Source organism: Myiozetetes cayanensis, unplaced genomic scaffold (genome assembly GCF_022539395.1).
Source record: "Myiozetetes cayanensis isolate MyiCay16 unplaced genomic scaffold, myiCay2020 scf9, whole genome shotgun sequence".
Classification (NCBI taxonomy): Eukaryota; Metazoa; Chordata; class Aves; order Passeriformes; family Tyrannidae; genus Myiozetetes; species Myiozetetes cayanensis.
Genome location: NW_026088185.1, coordinates 36,820,707 through 36,843,751, shown reverse-complemented (window position 1 = coordinate 36,843,751; position 23,045 = coordinate 36,820,707). Strand labels below are relative to the sequence as shown.

Sequence of the window (23,045 nt, the reverse complement as noted above, 5' to 3'; positions counted from 1 at the left end):
AAATTCCATCAACAACCAGCAGCTGGGTTAGGTTATTTCTAGGAAATACCCTCAGTAACATCAGTGATTTTTGAGGGAGGGAGGAAAAATCCCAAAAAACCCCAAGGGCTGATTCCCCAGCTGGCCCCGACTTCCGTCCGTCCCGTTACGTAACGTGTCGCTCCACATTTACCTTTATGTGGAACTCCAGGTTCTCATCCATGGAGTAGATGTGATCAAAGATGTCATGTGCAATCCTTGGAATGATTCCCATGAGCTGGGGGTCGTGCAGTTTGCCCTGCGGACACAAAACCGAAGCCGTGAATTCGGGAAAACCCTCCCTCGGGAACGGGAGCGGGGAGAGAGCTCTGCCCAAACCTGCCCTCTTCCAGAGGTTCCCTGTGGATGTGTGCTGCTCTGGGGAGGGTGGCAGGGCACAGAAACACTGGAATTCCTCACCCCACGGAGCACCAATTTGTTCTGGCAGCTCCTGCTGCACCGTCGCTCTCCGACCAAGGAGAGGAACAGACACGAACAAATCACAGCCCGGTTAAAACCCAGGTGTTTGGGAACAGGGCAGCAGCAAGGAGCACGAAACAATCCTGTTTCTCTTCCCCCCACTATGCCAGGGAGCTGAAGGAACATCTGGGTTGTGGGGATTGGAGGATTACAATAATATATTCTGATTTGAGCTCGCTTGGGCCTATTGCCAGAGATCTGTGCCTCACAAACACTCCTGCTTTCCATATTAATTTGCACAACTACCTTCCTCCATTCTTTCAAGAAATGAATATTAACTAATCCCAACGATTTCCCTGGCTGCACAGCACTTGCATGGCTCTTTTTTTTTATTTTTCCCCTAAGCCAGGCACGTAGAGGAGAGCTAACACCACTGGAAATGGAATAGAAATATCAATCTGAAATAAACCCCTTTTCTGACAACAGCCTGGACTGTGTTGTTATTTCTAAATCTTTTATGAAACCGTTTAAATATGCATTAACAAGTCAGTAGTCACAGACTCCATCAGAACACAGTGTCTAGAACCCCTGATACACCTCTGGAATGTATTTTTGGCCAATTAATGCTGCCCAGACCACCACGAAAAACCCATCTTACTCCAAACAGTGGTGGGGAATGATAATATTTTTTTAAATACAGAGGGCAACCACACAATTCCTAATTATTAAACACCCACATTTTTTTTTAGCAAAATAGAAAGAAAATTATACACACGTGTTTTTCGGCACCACGTGTGTTTGTGAATGACTAGTGGGTCACACTGACCTGTTTGCCCAGTTTTCCCAGCCTTTATTATTAGCATACTCAAATACAGGCTTTTTAGGCACTGCCTCATTTATCCAGAGCTGGTGAAGTGACAGTCAACTTCTCAGCATCGACCCAGGGGGAAGGCAATTCAACACAAAGAACTGACACAGCCTCTCCCTCCAGCTCACAGCCTGTGTTTAAAGCAGTTTACTGGGGTTTCTGCCCTCCAATTACATAAACATCTTGAGGGAGAAAAAGAGGGAACAGCCATAAATCAGTTGCCTTGCTGACTGCCCTCCCCATAAAGCAGCACTCAGCTGTGCCTGAACTGTGAATGTTTTATTTATATTATACAAATAATATCTATAGATTTCTTCTGCAGCTGAAGCACCGTAACCAGGATCTTATCAGGCTGCTCAAAAACTTAAAAAAAAACCCTTCCCAAAGGAGACACCATTTTATTCCAGACTATGAGAATGAAAAAGAGGGTGGTTAAACAAAGAGAATCCTGGATGAAGAGGAAAACCTTTTGTGTGCAAAGGCACAGCACTTTGCTGCATCACACAGTGACTGCAGCACCATTTTCACGCTATCCATCCTTCCTCCCAGGAAAAAGTCCTTGGAAAGCTTTTCCCAAAGAGGGGAAAGGAGCTTCTCCTAAACCAGGATAAACAGAGATTTGTTTGCTATTTCTTCAGGGCACACAAATCCAGCCAAAGCTGTGTCTCTACACTACCAAGTACAGCAAAATTCCCAGTTCCTGCAGCAACAGAGGCAGCTCCAGAACCAATTTGTGTCCTCAGCCACTGGTTTGGGTTGGGAGGGACCCTCAAGACCATCTAGTTCTAATCCCCTGCTATGGGCAGGGGCACCTTCCACTAGAAGAGACAACCTGGAAAGGAAGAGCAAGGAAAAGGCAGGATATTCCCTGGAAATCTGGAATGAAAATAGAAAGGAACCACAGATAACTCTCACGGGTGTAGCTGTCGCCTTGGGAAGAGTTTGGAGCTGCTGCAAAGCCGACACTGAATTAGGAAACTCCACCAAATCCCCTGGACAGAGAGTTCTGTGCTCGTTAAAAAGCCCTCTGATTGTAACCAGAACATTAATTCCCTCATTTAAACACAGCAGGTGAAGTGCAACATTGGAGACAGAGCTGTTCCAGTTCAGGATGTTGACATCAGTAACTCCAGTTTATGGGGTCCGAGCACTGAAAACTCTCCTAGGAAGGCAAAGCCCATCAATTTAATCCTATGGGTAAAAAAAAAAAAAAAATAATAACGTGATTTTTTAAGCAGGTGTTTCTCCTGCTATACAGGTGGCAACTGCTTTATTTAGACCTGTGTCTGTCAGAAAGCCCATCCTGGCTGTATTACACCACCAGATCCTCCTGAAGCTTAACACCAACACTATGAAGTATTTCACATTTCACAGAAAATCCTCCATAGCGGCTTTACCGACAGGATTTACCATTTCTTCAACTTCAGGCTGATTTTTTTTTTTTTTTTCCCCCTTCCACAACACACTTTAGCAACTTTACAAGAGGATGTTTTAGGCTAAGAGGGGGATTAAAGCTGAATGTAGACTTGATTCCACTTTAAAATGACAGCTTTCTCTTTATTAGAGAAGCAAACCAGGCGTTTTTTCTCCGCTCATTTTCTTTATCACGGCTTGTAATTCCGAATATAAATTGGCTTTAGGAGATCTTTCCCCGTGCCATGTGGAAGCACCAGCTCGAGCCCTGCAGACATTTTGATTTAATTACATCCAGAGCTGGTGGATTACTCAGGATTGTGCCATCTGTGAGGGCTGAGCCAGTGATTTCCAACCCCCATCCTCCCAAGGACAGGCTTAATTAGACCAGTTATTGCATCCTCCAGGAACGGAGCAATTTCACCAGGGCCCTGTGGCTTCCTTTGTCCTTTAACCTTCAGGTTAAAAAACCCCCATCTGATGGGGTTAAACCAAGGAAAGCTCATTTTTTCCATCTCTCTCCCAGCCAAACTTCGCTGTCCACCTGCAAAATTCACGGCTTGGCTGGAACGCTCCGAGAAGAGACAACCCAGTCTGGGAAGGAACAATCCCATGCAAGGATTAAAATGCTTGAATGATCCTCCTTTTGCAGCAAAACTGGAAAATGTCTAAATGTTTTCTACCTGAACAGTTAAAAAAAACCCCAAAACAACCAAACCACACCAGAGGAAAAAACCTCCACATTTCACACAGCAGAAAAAAAAAATGAACAGGCACAGGAGTTCAGCCCCTGGAATTCGCTCTAATTTGGTGTAATTTCATAGAATTTCATATAATTTCATATCCTCCTCCAAAGCAGCAATTCCAAACTCATCCATCTGTGCTTCAGGATGCCAGGGGGGTATTCCCAGAAGGGGAGTGCAAATGAGAAAACCAATAACCAAAAGGCAGGAATTTTCATAATCCTGCCTGCAAAGGGGAACTCTGCAGACCCTCATTACTGTTTCCATTTGTGGCTTAACCAATCTCACTGAAACCCTTTAAAATATACAAGTCCTTGAGCTGGTAGGATGTTTGTTTTTTTTTTTTTTTACTCACAGTTTGTTAGTTTATTTGGATATCTGGAGATATCTCTTATTAAAAAAAACCCACCCTCCACATTGAATAAAATACTAAAGGCAGGAGAAGCCAAACATTCCCAAATCCCTTCCAAAGGAGTGCCCTGTTCAGGTGGTTGGTACATAAAATGCTGCTGCTGCTCCCACACTGATTTCATTGTCCCCCTGTACCTCCATAGTGTGTGTTTTTCCTGATGATGTCTGGCCATAAGCAAAGATTGTGCCATTGTAGCCCTCCAGGACATCTGCAAGAAGAAGAAGAAGAAAAACCAATTAAAACAAACTCACTGAAGTCCTAAAGCTGAATTATCAGCCTTTCTTAAGTCTTTAAAGTGCTGAAGCTCAATTAGAAAATGGTTTTTTTTTTTTTTTTTTGCAGTAAGGAATGGGGAAAATATGACATATTGAAGGTAATTTTAGGACAAAAAGAAAAATCAAACTAAAATCTAAATGAGAGAATTACAGGATTACTGAATGCTCATTTTTCCAGGGAAAAAACAAATCTCTGGACCCTACATCTCATCCCATACATCTGTGTAACATGGGCAAGGAAAAGCTGAACTGCCTGCATGTTAAACCAGAGAGAAAATGAAACAAATTCACACATATTTCTTCCTATAAATGTCATATTATATTCCCCCTGCTGTATCACCCTCAGCAGTTCATGGCCTCATTAATTTCCAAGCTTCCCAAGCCTGCAAAGCAGGAGAGCAAAGGAAGAGGGAAGTCAGATGAGCAGGAATTTGCTTTATTGAAAACAACACTCCTTTCAAGGAGGAATTAGTAATTTTATACTGCCTTTAGATATAAAAATATCCATTTTTAACTTGGCAAGGGCTTAATGCCCACAGGAGCTTTCAGAAATCTGGGAAGGCTGGAAAATGTAGTTGTGTTTCCCACCCTCTGGATCTCTACTAATAAGAGGCTTCCAGGAAATAAATATATCTCTGTGTGTGTGTATTTATGGTAAATAAATACACACGACTGTGTTAATTATTATTAAATATAATGGCATTTATGTTGTATTTACATAAACACACACATAAAATATCTTAATTTGCATCTCCCTGTGTATCCATGTAGGTGTTCCAGACAGGAAGGACAATTAAATATGACACGCTGGAAAAATATAAAAGGAATGAAGAAGGAACAAAGATGAAAAAAGATAAATCAGAGAAAAAAAAAAAAAAAAGAAAAAAATTATTCCCAAGAACAGAAATGGATTAAAAGAAAGGAACAGCAACACTGAGGGCGAAATTGAAATGAAGTCACTTAAAAATAAATATTCTGATTAAACACAGAATATAATTGTTGAAGTGTGGCAGAAGTATTTTGGAGAGCTGAAGGGAACAGGCACACCAGAAGTTGTACAGATCCCCACAGAGCATTCCACAGTATTCCTATAAATGTTTCTGATCTTGAATTTTAGAAGAGCCACAAAGTTAGAGACCATAATTCCTGCTATTAACATTTTGGATGAATTCAGCATCCTCATCTGCTCACAAAAATAGAGCCACTGCTTATTTCTGCTTTGAGGAAATAACACTTAAAATAAGCAATCAGAAATAATAATTGTATGGATAAAAAAATCTAGTGTTAGTACTCCATACGAGTCCACTCCTACTATTTCATCTTGGTGCCAAATTTGGTTAAATTTTAAAAACTAGTTTGGATTAAAAGAAAGAAAGGGAGAGGAAAGAAAAAAAGGGTTATTAACTCCAGGTGGATCCAAGATACCAAGTCAACTCCATACAGGAACGGGGCCAAGGGGGAAAATAACCTGATTAATCAACTGTTATGCAAGGAGATTGTTTAGAGTTTGCACCAGTGCATGCTGAGGCAGCACAGGTAAATAATTCCCTTCCCAATTAGCAAAAAAACCACTTTATTCTGTAAGAAAGCAGCCCTTTGCATCATGTGCAGCTCAGTAAGGCAGAGGCCTCAGCAGCAGAAAAGGTGGTTTCTGCTCAATTCCTGGTCCAACTCCCCCCATATCACAACAATTTCCAATTTATTTCCCCTCCCCACCAAGGCCTCTGAGCTGCTGCCAGATGTGCCTTTTGCTGAGGAGGGATGGAATAAATAAACATTTCCCCACCGAATTTGGAGCCCTATTATTTATCTTTTTTTTTCTTTCTTCCCCCTCCTCAGTTCTGGCACTCAGTCAACAAAGCTCCCCCAGCACCCAAAAAAAATCGTTCCAGCAATTTCCTCCTCCTCCTCCTCCCAGGCCACACAAACATCTCCCCAGATGTTCCCAGCTGGGGAGATTGGGAAGAGGAAAAGCTGTTTTCTGGTAGTGGAAAACAAGGCAAAAAGTGGTGGCAATCACACCCCATTGTTCCCTTGCAGATTTAGGGATATTTTCATATTTTAGTACAAAAAATTAAATAAATAAATGCAATCCCCCGTGGTGATTCCCCACACCCCAATGCGTTATGTTAGTATTTTATTTATTTTAGGATTTTATTATTCATTTATTAATCAGTATTCGATATTTTATTTATTTGGGGATTTTATTCAGTATTTTATTTTAGTATTTTATTTACTATTTTTTTCAGTAAAATAATAAATTCAATTCAGTGTAGTTTAGTAAAAATTGGAATCCTAGTGGTGATTCCCCACACCCCAGTGTGCATTTTAGTACTTTATTATTTATCTATTAGATGGTATTTATCACTTTATTTACTATTTTATTTAGTGTATTTTAGGCAAAAATGCAATCCCCAGTGGTGATTCCCCACACTCCAGTGTGTTATTTTAGTACTTAATTTATTTCAGGATTTTATTATTTATTTATTTATTAATCCATATTTGATACTTTATTTATTTGGGGATTTTATTCAGTATTTTATTTATTATTCCTATTTAATGTATTTTAGTAAAAAATGCAATCCCAGTGGTACTTCCCCACATCCTATGTATTTCTGTATTTTAATATTTATTAATTTATTAATCATTTAGTAGTTAGTATTTCATTTCTTTAGTATTTTATTTCATGGTTTTCAGTAAAAAACAGTGGTGATTCCACCCCTGGCACTTCTGTCCTTGGGAGTCCCTTGGACAAACCAACCTCTGTCACGCACAGTTATTTCCCCTCCTCTCAAAAACTCCTCCTTTCTCACACCTGGAATGTGAAATAACCTCAACCTGTTAATCAAGATGTTTATTTAACCCTGATCCTATTTCTTCTTGGTGACAAAACCCCTCCCTGAGGTAATTTTTTATTGCCACCATAATTATTGTAGCCACTGTTCCAGGACCTTTCAACCCAGCTGGCATTTCCTGCACTGCCATCAATCCCAGTGGAACCATCAGCCATTCCCTGGGGCTGGAATGAAAGCCCAAAGAAAATCACTTTCCTCACTTTTTTATTCTCATCTTCTCTCTTTTTTTCCCCTATTTTTCTTTTTTTCCCCCGTTTCTTCTGCACCCCCTCCCCACCAAACCTGTACATAGAAGGTAACTACGAGCTCTCTTTCCAAGTAGGACTTTGCAAAGTTATTTGCCTTTCTATTTATTCCACGAACACAATTTACTCACTGATTTAGTCCTTCCAAATCCCTCTCACCACGGGGGTTTTATTTCTCTCTCCACTTTCAGAAGAAACCAACTTCCCAACAGGGGATATAAAACCCCTCAGTCAGCCAAGTGCTGCTTCTGCCAGCACACCCTGGAGCACTGAAACAGCTTCCCAAACTTCCAAGCAGCTGAGTGGAGCATCAGCAGCCCCAGCTAATGATCCCTAATTCCAGCCCCACCGGTTTTTACTGAAGGCTTACCCATCTGAAGTCAGAGCTGCTGTAATCAGGCTCCCTCTGAGGAGAGGGAACCGAATTTCTTCTGACTCGTTTCCACTCTCCAACATCATCAACATTTTGGTTTCTGCTCCTCCACCCCCACCCAGCCACCTGGGCTGGAGCAGGATGGTTTGCTCCAGGCTGCTCGTTCACCTCTGTGCACATCCCCAGTTATCTCCAGCCACGTGAATTCCACAATTCCACACTTTCAGCTCCTGAAACCAGTGCTTGCCACACTCTCCTTCCACGGTCCACCCTCCCACCCACTCAGAGGTGCAGATATTCCACACTCATCCTGGACTGAACAGTCTCCCACTGCATGAAGGAAACACTCCTCGTTCCTTATATCCCAAAAATCAAGTGTTTGTGTGGAATAACACCAGGAGAAAGGAAGGAACAACTGCTGTAGTTCCTTCAGCTCTCCTGTTGTTATTTTCTTTTTTTACCCAGACAAGCCCCTAAAAAAAAGGAAATGTTTGGAATCACTAATGACTAAATTCCATCGAAACATTTATTATCCAGTCTCCAAACAGCTTGAGGGGACAGGGAGACATCTCTTTCCCTCCCCCCACCCCAGCAGGGCTAAGCAAAGACAACACCTACCTTTGACAATCTGCTTGGCACAGGCATTATAAACTTGTTCCTGGGTTGTGTTGGGAGGTAACACTCTATCAAAGACATAGGGCTTCCCTTGCTGCAAACAAAAGAGAAACTCGTGAGACAAAGCCCATTTAGCACAGTTTATAATCCCAATTTAACAGGCAGCAGGAAATGCAGCGTTTCCCACAAAGGGAGCCCTTCAGTGCAATATTTTTTTTTTCCCCCTAAACAGATGTGACGTCTCGTGGGCTCCAAACCCATCTTTATTTCTAGAGAGCTGGCAAATAAATCGTGGCATATGTTTGCTGTGTGCTCACATTTGGGTCAGCAGGGAGGGCTGTGGGACACAGTGAGCTGAAATATCAGCAAGAGGTGGTTGTTTCCTCCCTCTCCTGGGAGTTCAGAGGGGAATAGCCACGTAAATATTGAGGGGAATAGCCATGGAATATTGGGGGAATAACCATGATAATATTGGGGCAATAACCACATAAATATTGGGGGAATAGTCGTGTAAATACTGGGGGAATAGCCATGGAAATACTGGGGGAATAGCCATGGAAATACTGGGAGGGAGGCAATGGAAATTTTGGGGGAATAGCCATGGAAATACTGGGGGGGAAGCCATGGAAATATTGGGGGAATAACCATATAAATACTGGGGGAATAACCATGTAAATACTGGGGCAACAGCCAAATATATATTGGGAGAATAGTCGTGTAAATACTGGGGGAATAGCCATGGAAATATTGGGGCAACAGCCACATAAATATTGGGGGAATATCCATGTAAATATTGGGGGAACAGCCACATAAATATTGGTGGAACAGCCACATAAATATTGAGGGAATAGCCACATAAATATTGGGGGAATAACCATATAAATACTGGGGGAATATCCATGTAAATATTGGCAGAACAGCCACATAAATATTGGGGGAATAACCATATAAATACTGGGGCAACAGCCACATAAATATTGGGAGAATATCCATGTAAACATTGGGGGAATAGTCATCTACATATTGGGGAATAGTCATGTAAATATTGGGGGAATAGCCATGGAAATACTGAGGGAACAGCCACGTAAATATTGGGGGAACAGCTGTGGAAATATTTGCAAAGGGTTTGCTGCTCATCACTGAAACCTGGTGAGAAATTTGGTGCGAGAAAAGCACTCGGAGCTGAGAGAATCTGAAGTTCACAGCTCCTGAGTGCTACTGGTTTCATTCCTAGGCTAAACATGTAAATGTGTCAATAAACCCCCCGATGAGACCCAAACCAGGCTGCCCATCAGACTGTTAGTTTTTTACTCAGAAATCATCATGGTTTTTATCCTTAGCCCAACGAGATGCTGTATGGAAGCTCCCCAGCGACATTCTGGACCATTTATTTCCCCTTGTGAGCCACAGTGAGCTGCCCTGATTCCCAGGTGGCACCAGGCAGGACTGACACTTAATTCACAAGGATACAACCTGCACAGGCATTTTGATCCCTCCTCCTCGCAGCCAGCCTAATGGGTTACAAGAGAAACACGCATTACCACCCCTAAAAATAGAGTTGCCTGACACTTAAAAGGCCAATCAGTCCCTCAGACAGCAGCTCTGCTCCCTACAACCCAACAACAAGCACCAAATTTGCATTTAAAACACGCACCCTTTATTTAAAGGCGTGCTAAGAGGACGTGCAACATCCTTCTCGTCTGCCATCAAAGATGTGACACCGACTCAACGAGCCCTTCAAAGCTAAGGAGGTGGCTGGTACCCCGGTGCAGGAGGTTGTTCTGTTGTGGGGAGGTGCCACTCGTGCCACCTCCAGCACAGCTGTTCAAATGCTCCGCTCAATTAACCGTTCTTTGTCACGCTTTGATTTCGACCTCAGGCACATCGGGAGCTTCCACTCGCCCGCTCCTGCAACTCGGCTACGCAACAGCCAGGGGGGAGAGGGAGACAGGGAGGTGTTTGATTCTGGAATTCCAGGGTAAGAAGGCGATTTTTAAGTTGTTTAGTAAATAATTCGTGGGTTTGTGCTGAAAACTGGGCCACCCCGAGCACCCACTTGGTGAGACACAACCCCGAAGAGGCGACTGGGACCAACAGCACTGATGCAGCCCCTGATCCCAGTGCAACGTGTGTTGATGTTCCATCCTGAGGCTTTGGGTTTCAAGATAACAATTTATAAGTTGTTTAGTAAATAATTCATGGGTTTGTGCTGAAAATTGGGCCACCCCGAGCACCCACTTGGTGAGACACAACCCCGAAGAGGTGACTCAGACCAACAGCACTGATGCAGCCCCTGATCCTGTTCAACGTGTGCTCATGTTTCACCCCAGGATTTCAGAACTCAAGGATAAGAAGGCAATTTATAAGTTGTTTAGTAAATAATTCGGGGGGTTCTGCTGGCATGGGATGAACACTGAACCCCCAGGCACTCACTTGGTGAGACACAACCCCGAAGAGGCGACTCGGACAATCATCAGTGATGCAGCCCCCGATCCCACTGTGTTCATATTTCGCCCTGGAATTTCAGAACTCAAGGATAAGAAGACAATTTATAAGTTGTTTAGTAAATAATTAGTGGGTTTGTGCAGAAAACTGGGCCACCCAAGCACCCACTTGGCAAGACACAACCCCGAGGAGGCGACTGGGACCGACATGACTGATGCAACCCCCAATCCCAGGTCTCACTCCCAGGAATTGGGGGCACCCAGGCAGCTCCCACCCCAAACTCTGCCTCTCCACAGCTCCTCATGGACAGTGCCCATCATGGCTCTGAGCAACACAAAGCTCTTCCCTCCCAGGATGAAAATACATAACTGTTATAGTTCTGCTATAACTATTCCAGAACAACGGAACTTTTTACCTCCTTTCCCCCATTTTGTGCTCATCCCAAGCACTCAGGCGATAACCCCTAACTCAGGAGGCCAAAACCCACATGGGCACACAACCCCAGACATTCCCTCATCCCATTTATTTCCCTCATGCCTGAGCTGAGGCTTGGAGAGCAAAGTCAGCTCATCATCCCAGCACGGCACTCCAGGCAAACACCGCCCTGGTGCAATCAATCCAGCTCTTCCAGGGAGCTCTCCGTGCCTGGAATATCAGAGAGCCACCCCCCCAAAAAAAAAAAAAAAAAGCAATCCCATCATAACTTGTGCTCCACTGCCTGCAAGTTGTTATTTATCAGCCAGACCGAGGAGCTGCAGATGTAAAGCAGCGACTCCCAGATGTGTTACACAGGTCTTTGTTTGGGAAGCTGAAAGGGCTGGAAAACCCATCACTGATATCTGAAGAAAATAAATGGATGTGAAGGACAGAGCACCTGACTGCACAAAATGAGAGCAGTTATGGGAGGTTTGAGGGGGTTTTTTTAGTGCTTCATCTCCACAAAGACAACTAAAGGCTCCTGCTCTGTCCCGTGAGGGAGGGGCACGTCCTTTTCTTCCCCCCCATTGTCACCTTCAGAAATGACATCACCGCTTTTATCCGTTCTATTTTAATTTTTTTTTTGTGTCAGATGTAACTCAGCTTGAATTAAACACCAGAATCAGGAAGCCATTCAAGGAAGCAATAAGCAGCCAGAAATAAAAATGTTATTTTCTGAGCCATGCCGACGATTTTATCCGTGCACCTCCTCCATACATTATTTTCCCAACTTTCTCATTACAGGCAGTGTATTATCTCTCATACATAAATCACATCTTCCTTCCTATGCAATTGCTTCCTACAGTCCCCCTGACAATCTGTTCCATTAACTTGTGCCACTGCTGCATAATGGCTGGGATAAGTGCTCCAATCCACCCACACAATTCCTGCTGAAAGTTGTATTGACAGCAAGATGGATCCTGCTCTGGCCCTTCGACAGCACCGACAATTGTATTCCTAGATATTGCCAATTATTCTGTTTTAAAGGTTTCCTACTGAGTTTACAGGCTTGGATTTAAAAAAAGAAAAAAAAAAAAAAGTGGATTTCGCAAGTAGCGAAAGGATTTTAACCATAAATTCCAAAATTTACCAGGTTTTACCAGCACCATCAACAGAAGCTAATAAAGTCTCAATTAAAAAAGTTTAAGATCACCAAATATATTTCCAGTTTAAAAAAGTAATAAAAATAAAATAAAATACCCCCTCAACTCTCCAAGATTCCACCCGGACAGGAAATGAGGAGCTCCCAGTGCTTGGAGGTGCTTGCTAAGCATGGGAAACCTTAAGATAATTCCATGATTAAATCCCCGTGATCTTCAGGTAGAAACTGAGGGCCAACTGCCCCCATGGATTGTGAGATGACACCTCACCTTCAGGGATCTGAATCCACAGCCCCGTCCCCAGAGTCCTTATAAAAACCATGGCCAAGGTGAGGTGGCTCAGGACAGAATTCCCAAGAGCCAGCAAGGACTGAATTACTTAAAAGAGGAAGGGAGACTACAAAATGCTGGGTTTCTTTGATTCTGGGGGGCTGTGAGGAGACACTCGGGTATGGTGAGGGGTTTTAGCCTGAAGCCATCCCCTAAAATTAGAGATATCACCCAGATTTCTCACAGGACAGATCCAGGTTTGTTCTGCTTGAGCAGACCACACATCCCAAGGGGCACAAGAGCACAGAGGCAGGAGGGGGGTCCCAGAGAAGCTTCCCAGAGAAGCCCCTGGATCCCTGGAAGTGTCCAAGGCCAGTTTGGATGGGGCTTGGAGCAGACCTGGGCCGGTGGAAGGTGTCCCTGCCCATGGCAGGGGGTACCACTGGGTGGGCTTTAGGGTCCCTTGCAACCCAAACCTCTCTGGGATGCTCCGAGCCAGGAAGAGGAATCTTGACAGGACAACATTTCAGGGTTATACAAGAGTTTAGGGATGTCTGTCCCTGTCATCCTGGCTCCCTGTCCAGCTCCAGGAGTTTTAAGGATGCAGCTGGAATGCTCTGTGAGCTGCACAGGCTGCCCCTGCCAGAGCACTCCCCGCATCAGCACCCAGGTAACACCACCACGCGCGTAATGAACGCAGCAAATCATCTCCCGGAGAGTCCTCCCTGCCCCGAGTGCTCTTGTAGGAAGGGTTTTATAAATAAAAGATGGGTAACTGCAGGCCTGGAAGAGGGAATTTTTTCAAAGAGGGAGAGGAAGCAAATGATTACCGGTGGCAATTCCATTTCTCAGTCGAGGCACGCCCTGCACTGCGCCGAGCTCCTCCCGCACGAGGTGGAATGAAACACATCCCTCCCCTCCAGCCTGGAGAGCAGGAATTCCAGTCCTCACTCCCTTTGGAAATGCACAGGCCACACTCACTGAACACCTCCTCCATTCCCAAGTGGGGTAAATAGCTGGCCCTGCAATTCCCCCCCGGAATGACACGCAGGGAATTGTTTTCCCCGCTGTTTGGTTGGTAAAGCCCAAGAAATAAACAGGCTCTGTTCTCCTAAAGCCACTGGGAATCAAAACCATGGTTACAAACAGAGGGAGAAAATAAAGGCATGTTAGAAAAGCAGTTAAATTCAGTTATTATGTTAAATTCAGATATTATGGTTTCCCTTTATCCAGTTGTACTGACTAAGGAAATGCCACTGCCATGCCAATCCGTCTTCTGTGTCACCTTGCCCTGTAAAGACACTGCAACAGCAGCAAATCACCCAGTGGATGAAAATTCTGAATGCCTGGGTTACAAAAAAAAAATAAGGAAATTTATTCAGAATAACCTGAATAGGCCAAATAGTCATACCAAGTTGCCAAGAAAAAAAAAAAAAAAAAAAAAAAAAAAGCTTAAATCTTGCTAATATTCCCCAAAAACTCATTTGGAAAATAAATTAAACCAAGCAGCCATGTATGAACAGGCACTGCAGAGCAATCTGAGACAAACCCAGCATTACTTTTGCAGAGAGGGCTTAATTATTGATCTACTTTATGAATATTTCTGTGGAGCTGATGGAGTTTGGCTCGTGGCCAGTGATCCACTTTTAGCTCTCGCTGCCAGCAGAAAGAACCTTTAACTCCTTGCAATAAAGAAAAAAAAAAAAACAACACTTCAGAAAGCCTTATTTTATTTTGCTAAAGATCTGCAATTTAGGAAATCAAACCCTGGAAGTTTATTTTAAAGCCTTTCTCCCACGTGGAAAACAGGCTCTTTAAGAAACTTTGTACGAGTTTTAAGTGCAAAGAGCTCCCAAAACAAAGGCAACCGGTAAATAATCCTCTTGAGCAATATTTTTTATAGTTCTGACACAGCAATACTCAGAGTCACAGCTATTATTGACTTGTACTGGTGCAAACTAGTGCAAGTTATCCACATTTTTCCTGGTTTTTCACCAGGCTCCAGCATTCCAACTGACCTATCCCACTTCCTTGTAGCAATGGGATAAGAGAACGAGACAATTTATTTTCTACATAAAAACGATGCAAACTAACAGCTTGGAAAGGAAAACCAGAAAATATTCTTTGGAGAAAGAGAAAGGAAAGTGCCACCACTCAGGAAGCCTGAGACTCATCCAGTGATCCAATCCCAGCCTTGGGATTTTAGGAGCAGCCAAGAATGAAAACAATGAATATCGGGAAAAGTTTCTTCCCAGAAAGGGTGACCAAGCACTGGAACAGGCTCCCAGGAAAGTGGTGGAGTCCCCATCCCTGGAGGGATTTAAAGGCCATGTGGATGTGGCTCTTGGGGACAGGGGGCAGCGGGGCTTTTACCAAAAATCACAATTTCACAGCTGGAAAATAAGGCAGGAAAACCCAAAACCCACCCTCAGGCAGCAACAAAAGAGGGGTCAGGCAAGGCCATCACAGGTGGGGACTGTGGGAATAATCTGTGTGGAGCAGGGTGCCAGGGTTTACGACATCCCAAGCAAAGAGCAGAACAGGTGGATGTCTCAAAACAAAGCGGTTTTTTCGGTGGCAGTCCCGAGGAAGTTCCTCCTCCAGGAGGGGAGCAGAGCACAAACCACCCAAACCCCACACCTCAATTCGGCCCTGGCAGCCTGGTGCTAATCTCTGCTTTGTTAAACGTATCACTTGCAGATTTATGGGGCGACTGGGTGGCTCAGGGGATTAGTAACGGGATCCTGAGCACTGTCAGTGGAGGATTCAAATCCACCTCGGGTCAGGAGGGGTCACCACCAAACCAGAGGGCACCACTGGGCCGGGGAGCAGCTCTGAAAAGCGAGGGCTGGAGGGGATCAGGGCATAATCCTCCCCACTGCCCACGGGGTGTCCCGTCAGGGAGGGGTAAATCTTGGCAAAAGGGAACAAGGGAGGTCCCTGCACCCCACTGGCCGCGTTTGTTCCGCACAGAAAGCGGCTCCCAGGCACGCTGTCACACCTGCAGCTGGCCTTTAGTCCCGTTCAGGGATTAATCCAGAGCCTCTAATTCGCTGTGGGAGTGAATCCTGAGGGAGGAACTCCTGGAGGGTCTCAAAACCGTGCTGGTCCCCCCACCAGCAGCGAGCCCGGGCACAGCTCTGCTCCCCACACTGGAGCCAAGGCACCATCTGTGCGATGGCCACGGCATCCCACCCTCACCCACGGCAGCTGTAAGACCAACACCAACACCGGGACATGTGGATTTATTTTCCTCTGCCCTCAAGAAGCGAAAATCTCGGGTATTCCAAATTCCAGCCTAGCGGTACCCGAGACATTGATAACCTAAGGGAGTAACCCTACCCCAGAGCTCAGGAAACAACCCTCAGCCCTTGATACCTCTGCTGGTTGAGTGTGTTCCTGATTGATTCACAGAGCAACCACAACCCCCAGAGCTCAGGAAATAACCCCTTGATCCCTTTGCTGCTCGAGTTTGTTCCTGATTCACCAGCAGAGCAGTAACAACAGCTCAGACTCGCTCCTTGTTTACAAACAGAGGCACTAAAGGCCAGGAGTGCTGGAAGCTGGAATGTTTACAGGTCTGATGCTGCAGCAGGATTTTAAAAACCTCACAGTGCAACAGAAACATCGTCACTGCTCTGCACCAGCCCCCTTTCAGGCAATTTAATTAAGAGAATTACAGGAGGAGAGTGACAGCACGCACTTCCCTCCACCTCTTCCACTGAAAAGGGATGCTCAAAAGAAGAACTGAGAGGGCAGAAAGCAGCACAGGGTCTGTCTGGTTTTACCTACAGAGCTTTTTGATGCAGTGCTGGCCCAGAATTACCTTTTTTTGTAGCTGGGTGAGCTGTAGCCTTGACCTGCATCTGCTGGAGCCACTCAGCTCTGCAGCTCAGGGAGTGCTGGAACAGCCACGCTCTGGGGATGGAAGGAAGGGCCTGGAGATGTCAAGGCAGGCAGAGCAATTACCCTGTCACAAACTCATGCAGACAAGTTGCTCCTGGCAACAAACCTCTTCAAACCCAGACGGAGAGCGGCGTTCACTGCACAGACCCTGCCCGGGCAGGGCCGCTCTGGGGGGATCTCTGGGCCCCCTCCAGCCCTCCCTGTCCTGGCTCTGCAGCACCTGGGGCACACCCAGCCCCACACCTGAAAAGCTCAGAGCTTGTTTAATAGGAACAGAGGGGAAAATCAGCTCTCCCAGGAAGGAATGCAGAGGCATGTCGGTGTTCCACAGGGTGTCTGAGCCCCATCACTGACCTCCCTTCCCTCTGGCAACTCTTAATAGAATCCTGGAACATCCTGAGTGGGAAGGGACCCACAGGATCATCAATCCAATCCCTATCCCTGCACAGACACCCCAACAATCCCACCCTGTCCCTCAGAGTGATTGTCCAAACCCTCCTGGAGCTCTGGCAGCCTTGGGGCTGTGCCCACTGCCCTGGGGAGCCTGTTCAGTGCCAACCACCCTCTGGGGGAAGAACCTTTCCCTGAGATCCACCCTGAGCCTGCCCTGGCACAGCTCCAGCCATTCCCTGGGGGCTGTCCCTGTCACACAGGGCACAGATCAGAGCTGCCCCTCAGGAGGATGTTGAAGACCCCAGTGAGATCTCCCCTCGGTCTCCTCTCCTCCAGGCTCCTCATAAAGCCCCTGCAGACCCTTCCCCATCCTCCTTTGGATGCTCTCTAATGGCTTTTTCAAACTGTGGTGCCCAAACCCTTCCACTGATTTTTTTTCTTTCTCACCTCCTGATTCTTCCCCCAGTTTTTGCCCAGTTCCTTCTCCCCGCTCGTCACCCCCAGTTTCAGAGAGGTGGGGGTGCAGAAGAGAGAGCACAGCCCCCCTAAAACCACCCAGCACAGCCAGACACAAACCCTGGGCACTCAGAGCCCAGTTCCTCTCCCCATAACCTCTGTGCAAGGAGGAACCTGCTCACCCCCCTCACAACCTGCTCACTCCCCATCCATAACCTCACAACCAGCTTCTGCTTCTTGCACTGGTTTCCTTCCATCCCTCACTCTCTGGATTTTTTTAAAAAGAAAAAGCAGAACTCTGAGTTTTACTTGACTTATTCAAACCTCACCATTTAGGCACCAACCATCCAGTCTCCCTCAAGCACAAGCATGGGGGGGACCAGGTAACTATTAAAAAAAATTATATATAAGAATCTGGTTTTTGCATTTCTCTTAAGTTAATCTATCACTGATAAATAAATCAGTCATCAAGAAATTCAGAACGGTTTAAACCTCGTTCAAAATCCAAGGGGAACTGGTCCCACCTGGCTCTGCATTTGGCAGCAAGAACGTTTGCACCACCTTGTCCCACGCTGAGGAAGTGGTGGTGACAAGCTGGGCTTCCCTGGACAGCTGGCAAAGGGTTCTGAGTGTGTTACTACACAGACTGCAGCTCAGACAGTTGGATATGAACATGCTGAATACATATATACACGAATAAAAGTGCTATTATTGAGCTGGGTAAAACACACCACACCCAGGCACACACAACAGAACAACCTCTGTGGACTCTGTAAGGACAAAGAGCTGCAGAATTTCCTTTTCAGCTGCACCGCCTGGGCCTTCTTGAGTCACTTTTTGGGGCTTTTTATGAGCAAAAATAAAAAAATAAATAGATTTTCTGGTTCATAACCCCTCCTGTGCTCTCCCTGCAGCTAGAAATGCACGACAGCTCTTCCAGCACAGCAGTGAGAGCAGCAGAGCAGCCCCACTTTCTGCTAAATTATCCAGAAACGGCCTGGAATTCTTTCCCAGTAATTCCACGATGAGGTTCAGTAATGCTGATGCATTCCCTCTGCGATTCCCAGCTCCTGGGAGCGGGGTGCAGCCCTGCCCTGCTCCCTTCCCTGAGCTCAGGGATGGTGCTCAGCACCCGTCTCCATGAGTGAAAGCTCTGCTGCTGCTTCCTGACACACCTGACATGGAAACGAGGGAAGGACCACAAAAGTGAGTCATGTAAACACAGGGCCTGTTCTTATGTAAATCATCACTCCTATCCTGATTTTTCTATGGCAGAGACAAGCAGAACCTGGAACACACCGGGCTGGCAATTGGCAGGAGGTAAGGAGGGTGCAAATAATCATTAAGACCTTGTATTTTCAGCAGTATAAATCAGCTGCTCTTCCTGTTAAGCCACAACCTGCAGGATTTCAGCCTCCAGCCACCCTCAGCATTTGGCACTACTTAAAAAAACAAAAAAAGCCAAACCAACCAAAAAAACACAACCCCTTAATCCTAAAGCCACGGAGGTCTCATCTTCCCCATCCTCGACGTTTATCCAATTTACAATTCCCGGATCCCAATGCCTCTGAAAGCTACTCCAAATGGCAGGTTTTAACAATAATAGTAATAATAATAATAATAATAATAATAATAAGGAGAACTAAGAAGCAAATAGTTTTTGTTACACTAACCAGCTCAGCCTTGGGGGTCACTGGTAAATGAGCACGGCCTCGTTTGCACCTGATCCTTCTCCCGTATCCAAGAGGAGGGATAACTGTTCCCAGAAGGAGGGATAACAGTGCAGCAAGGAGGACCTGGAGGGGCTGAGTGCTGCCTCCTGCATCCAGGGACACGAGGCCCCCTGGTTATCCCTGCTGCTCTGCTGGGCACGGATGGAGCGGGATCAGAGCCGGAGCAGCGGGATCAGAGCCGGAGCAGCGGGATCAGAGCCGGAGCAGCGGGATCAGAGCCGGAGCAGCGGGACAGCAGCACCTGACACGGCTCCAGCACAGCCACCACTGTGCTCTCACAGCTCAGCCTCTGCCACAAACACATTCATCCCATGGGAAAAGCAGGGCAGACACCCAGCAGAGCTCTGCAGATCCCAAACTCTCTCCAGGACATGGGGATTGCTCTGAATTCTCACGTCCGGTGGCTGCTTCAGCTCTCGGGCTTCTCGTGCTTCCCAGAGTCCCAAAAGGCTTCCCTCAGAATGAGCCTGAAGTGTGCACAGGCAGCTGCACAGAAATCAGAAATCCCTGAGATTTCAAACCTCCAAAGCCCATAATAAAATAGCAGGGGGAAGGCAGGGAGCGTTCCCACTGCACAGACAGGGATCGAGGAGCCGACGCCTCGGGTCACTGGCAAGTCAAACCCAAGTTTGTGGAGTTCTAGTGCATCCAAAACGGACCAAATCCAAGCCCTGCTCACAGATTTACAGCTGCATCAAGGCAGAGAAGCAACATACTGAGCTCCATCAAAATTCCACACTCACACAGCGCCGCCTCTGCTGGAACAGCACCTGCTCAGAGCAGGAAACACAACAAGGGGATAATTAATTGCAAGAAAAACAGCAATCCCATATTAAGTGATAGACTGTGACCAATTCTGGCACACACCCAGCCATGAAACCACCTCAGGTGCTTCCATTTTCCCCTCAGTCCAGCCCTGCTCCTGCCCAGGCAGAGGGAAGGCAACCCTTCCTGGGAGCTTCACAGCTCCAGCATCGCATATGGCAGATTAAAATGAGTTGTTTTTTGCTGGCAGCAGCTCTGTTTGAAGTTTATGGCTGAGGGTACTCCACAACACTCCGAAAATCTGGGCTGCACATAAAGCAAGCGATGGGCAGAATAAATCCTCTGCTGCCAATACAAGCAAATATTTCTCTCCAGGATAAAGGAACACGTGCTCCTGTGTGGTGAGATTAACGTTGCTTCAAGATTTGTTTGCAGCATCGAACCGGTTTGCTTTGAAGTTCAATTGTGAAAGACACCATTAAAGTGGGGAATAATCAAGCCAGGGTGTTTATCCAGTGACAGCGGGGTGGATATTTAGGGTTGACCCAGAAAGGGGTAAGAAAATAGAGAAAGAGTATGGAGAGGTTTTAAAAAGAGGAGAAAACCAAACAGAATGCAAGATAAAAGGGGAGGGAGGGGAAGCAGTATAAAAAGAGACAGGGAAAAATAAATGTAATATAAAAGGGGACAGGGGGAAAAAAGAGTAATGTAAAGGGAGAGAGAAGCAGAGGACAGATACGACACGGGGGCAGCAGTTTGGGAGTAACAGGTTAATGCTGAGCAGTGGCATTTGTGTGATTTATATAGTGATAAAAATAAGTGTTTGAGAGGAATTAACTGGTGCAGCTGGAGAAGACGGAGCTGTGGGACAGCTCCTGAGCATCCCCAGGAAAACCCTGGAGGAGCAGAGCATTGCCAAGTGAGCAACACAAACCCTCCGAGCCCTGGGAGAAGCTGCAGCATTCCCACATCGCCCTGCTGGCCTAAATACTGAGAGCCCAGCAATGCAGGAGGGCTGTGCAGGCGGCAAAAGAGATTACAACTGCAGAAAAAATCCCGACTTCTGGTAACAGCTTTGCTAAAAATACTCCCTAACCCAGTTACCCCAATTCGGAGAACGCTCCCCTGCACATCCTTTGCTCAGTGGGGGGATAATTCAGCAGCCACAGCGACTCTGGTGTGTCAGAGGCTTCCCTGCACGTCCCCAGCGCGACTTTAAAAGTCAACTTTCACTTCCAGGACATCCCACATGAAGTCAAGAACCAAAGAGGCCAGAAATAAATATATAGGAATGGCTTGGCTCTTCCCAGGAGATGAATAAAATCCATCAGGAATCCCACCCCTGTGGCATATTTTGAGGATATTTTGAGGTAAAGGGTGTTTTTTTTTTTTTTTTTTGCTGCTGCTGTGTTGGGTTTGTTTTGTTGGGATTAGTGAAGCATGGGATGTTTTCACACTCCAAAATCCAGCAAAATGGAATCAAGGCATTTTCCCAGCTCCCAAAGCCAAGCACCACTATCCAGTGTGTGCCTTCCACTGGGGCAGGAAAAACAAACATTGGCAACACCACAAAGTCAGTCAAAGAGTGTCAGACAATTACTGAGCGACTCTAAATTGTTCTGCTTCCACACCTGGGTTTCAAAGGGTTTCAGCAGCACAAAACCGAACAAAAAGAGGGAAAACAAAGAGTCTGGGAGTGTTTGGGAGGTACCTGTGCTTGGTCTTGTTGGGTTCTGTAAGAAAAAACACCATCAAGCTCCAAGGAACCCAACAAAAGCAGACACAAGCGCACAGGACTGGTGTAGATGCTGTGAAAAAAATAAAAAAGGAAAACCAAAAAACCCACACAAACAAGAAATAAATCCCCTTGTCTAGTAGAGATCTTTTCATGAAAACATTCACAATTCCACAGGCACTTTCGTATTCAGCTACACCACCCAGATTTTAAGCAGAAACTCATCAGCAACCAGACAGAATTTTGGAAGAAAACAAATCCTGAGTGAGTCATTCTCATGATAACAGGAAGGACACCGAGACAATACCAAGGGTGGCAGCAGTCAAGTTAAAAACTGAATTGAATCATCTCTCCTCCTCTGTTTTCCCCTCCCCACCCCAATCCTCAAAAAGCTACCACAGGGCAAAAATATGTTTAATATTAAAGACTTGAGAGTGGCATCTCATCCCTCCCTAAGTCTGACTGTACCAGGCTCAACAAACATTCACCAGCTGAATCCAAGCATCTCAGGAGAAGGAACAGGCACTGCCAGGAGCTGGAACGAGGTTCTCCAGGACAGATCCTCAATGTCTAAACCTTCTGGGCCCAAAAGGAGGTAACAGAGGGGAAAAAGACAACACAGGGTGGCTTGAAAGTCGGTTTTCCAGTTGTTTGACAAGCTATCTGGTTGGAATACATCATCTGTATTTTGGGTTTCAAAGCTCTAAGTAGGAATCCGTATTTTTGTCAGGAGAGGTGAGCAGGAGAAAGGTGTTTTTTTAGAGAAAAATTGCCAAAAAATTGCTAAAAAAAAAAGATGCCCTGAGAAAACACAAATGGGAAATCGCTCTGGTGAGAAAACAAGCTTTTTATTTTGAGTAAATCATCTTTCTAGCACCACCACCACCAGTAAATAGAAGCTGCTTTCACACCTGAGTTCACTGCTTTGTTAGGAGAGCAAACACCACGAGTGCAGCCTCATCCACGCAGCACACATTGATCCCTGATGGATAATTTCCCTCCAGTTCAGCACTTCCAGAGGAGCCTGGAAGAACATCCTTCCCAGAAGGAGAACAGCAGAGGAATCAGAAGGGAACCAAACAGAACACCCCCCCAAACCACTCTGTCCCCCCAGCAGTGCCCGGCCCTGCTTGAGGGGCACATCCAAGCAGAGTTTAACCAGCCAGGGATTCTGCTTGGAATCTTAATGGGAAGGGAAGAATCCCTGTCTCAGAATTGGTTCAGTGCCAGCAGAATCCCAGGAGCTGAAGCAGCTGCCACTCACCCCGATAGCTGTGGCTGTGGGACTGGACAGAGGTAAAGGCAGGGTGGAAAAGGGCAGTGTTTGGGGTTTGGAGGAGCTCAAATGCCCTAATCAAGGCAGGTTTTTTTCCCACTGACTTCCACTGTGGAAGTGCAGTGTTGTACATTTGTGCTTTATGGGAGTCTCGCTGTGCCAAGAAATAAATGTACTTATTGATAATTAGTTTTCATCCTTTAGCCAACACACTGTAAAACCAGAACCAAGCCACTCCTGTGCCAGTCACCC

The 23,045-nt window shown here is 45.9% G+C and overlaps 1 protein-coding gene across 1 annotated transcript in view; it reads right to left on the bottom strand.

The window, feature by feature from the left end:
* KIF5C (kinesin family member 5C) overlaps positions 1 to 23,045 on the bottom strand; it is a 67,259-nt gene that overhangs the window by 38,515 nt on the left and 5,699 nt on the right. The window contains 3 exon segments of the mRNA XM_050339653.1: positions 173 to 277; positions 4,009 to 4,082; positions 8,241 to 8,331. Coding sequence (XP_050195610.1) covers positions 173 to 277; positions 4,009 to 4,082; positions 8,241 to 8,331 — 270 coding nt within the window.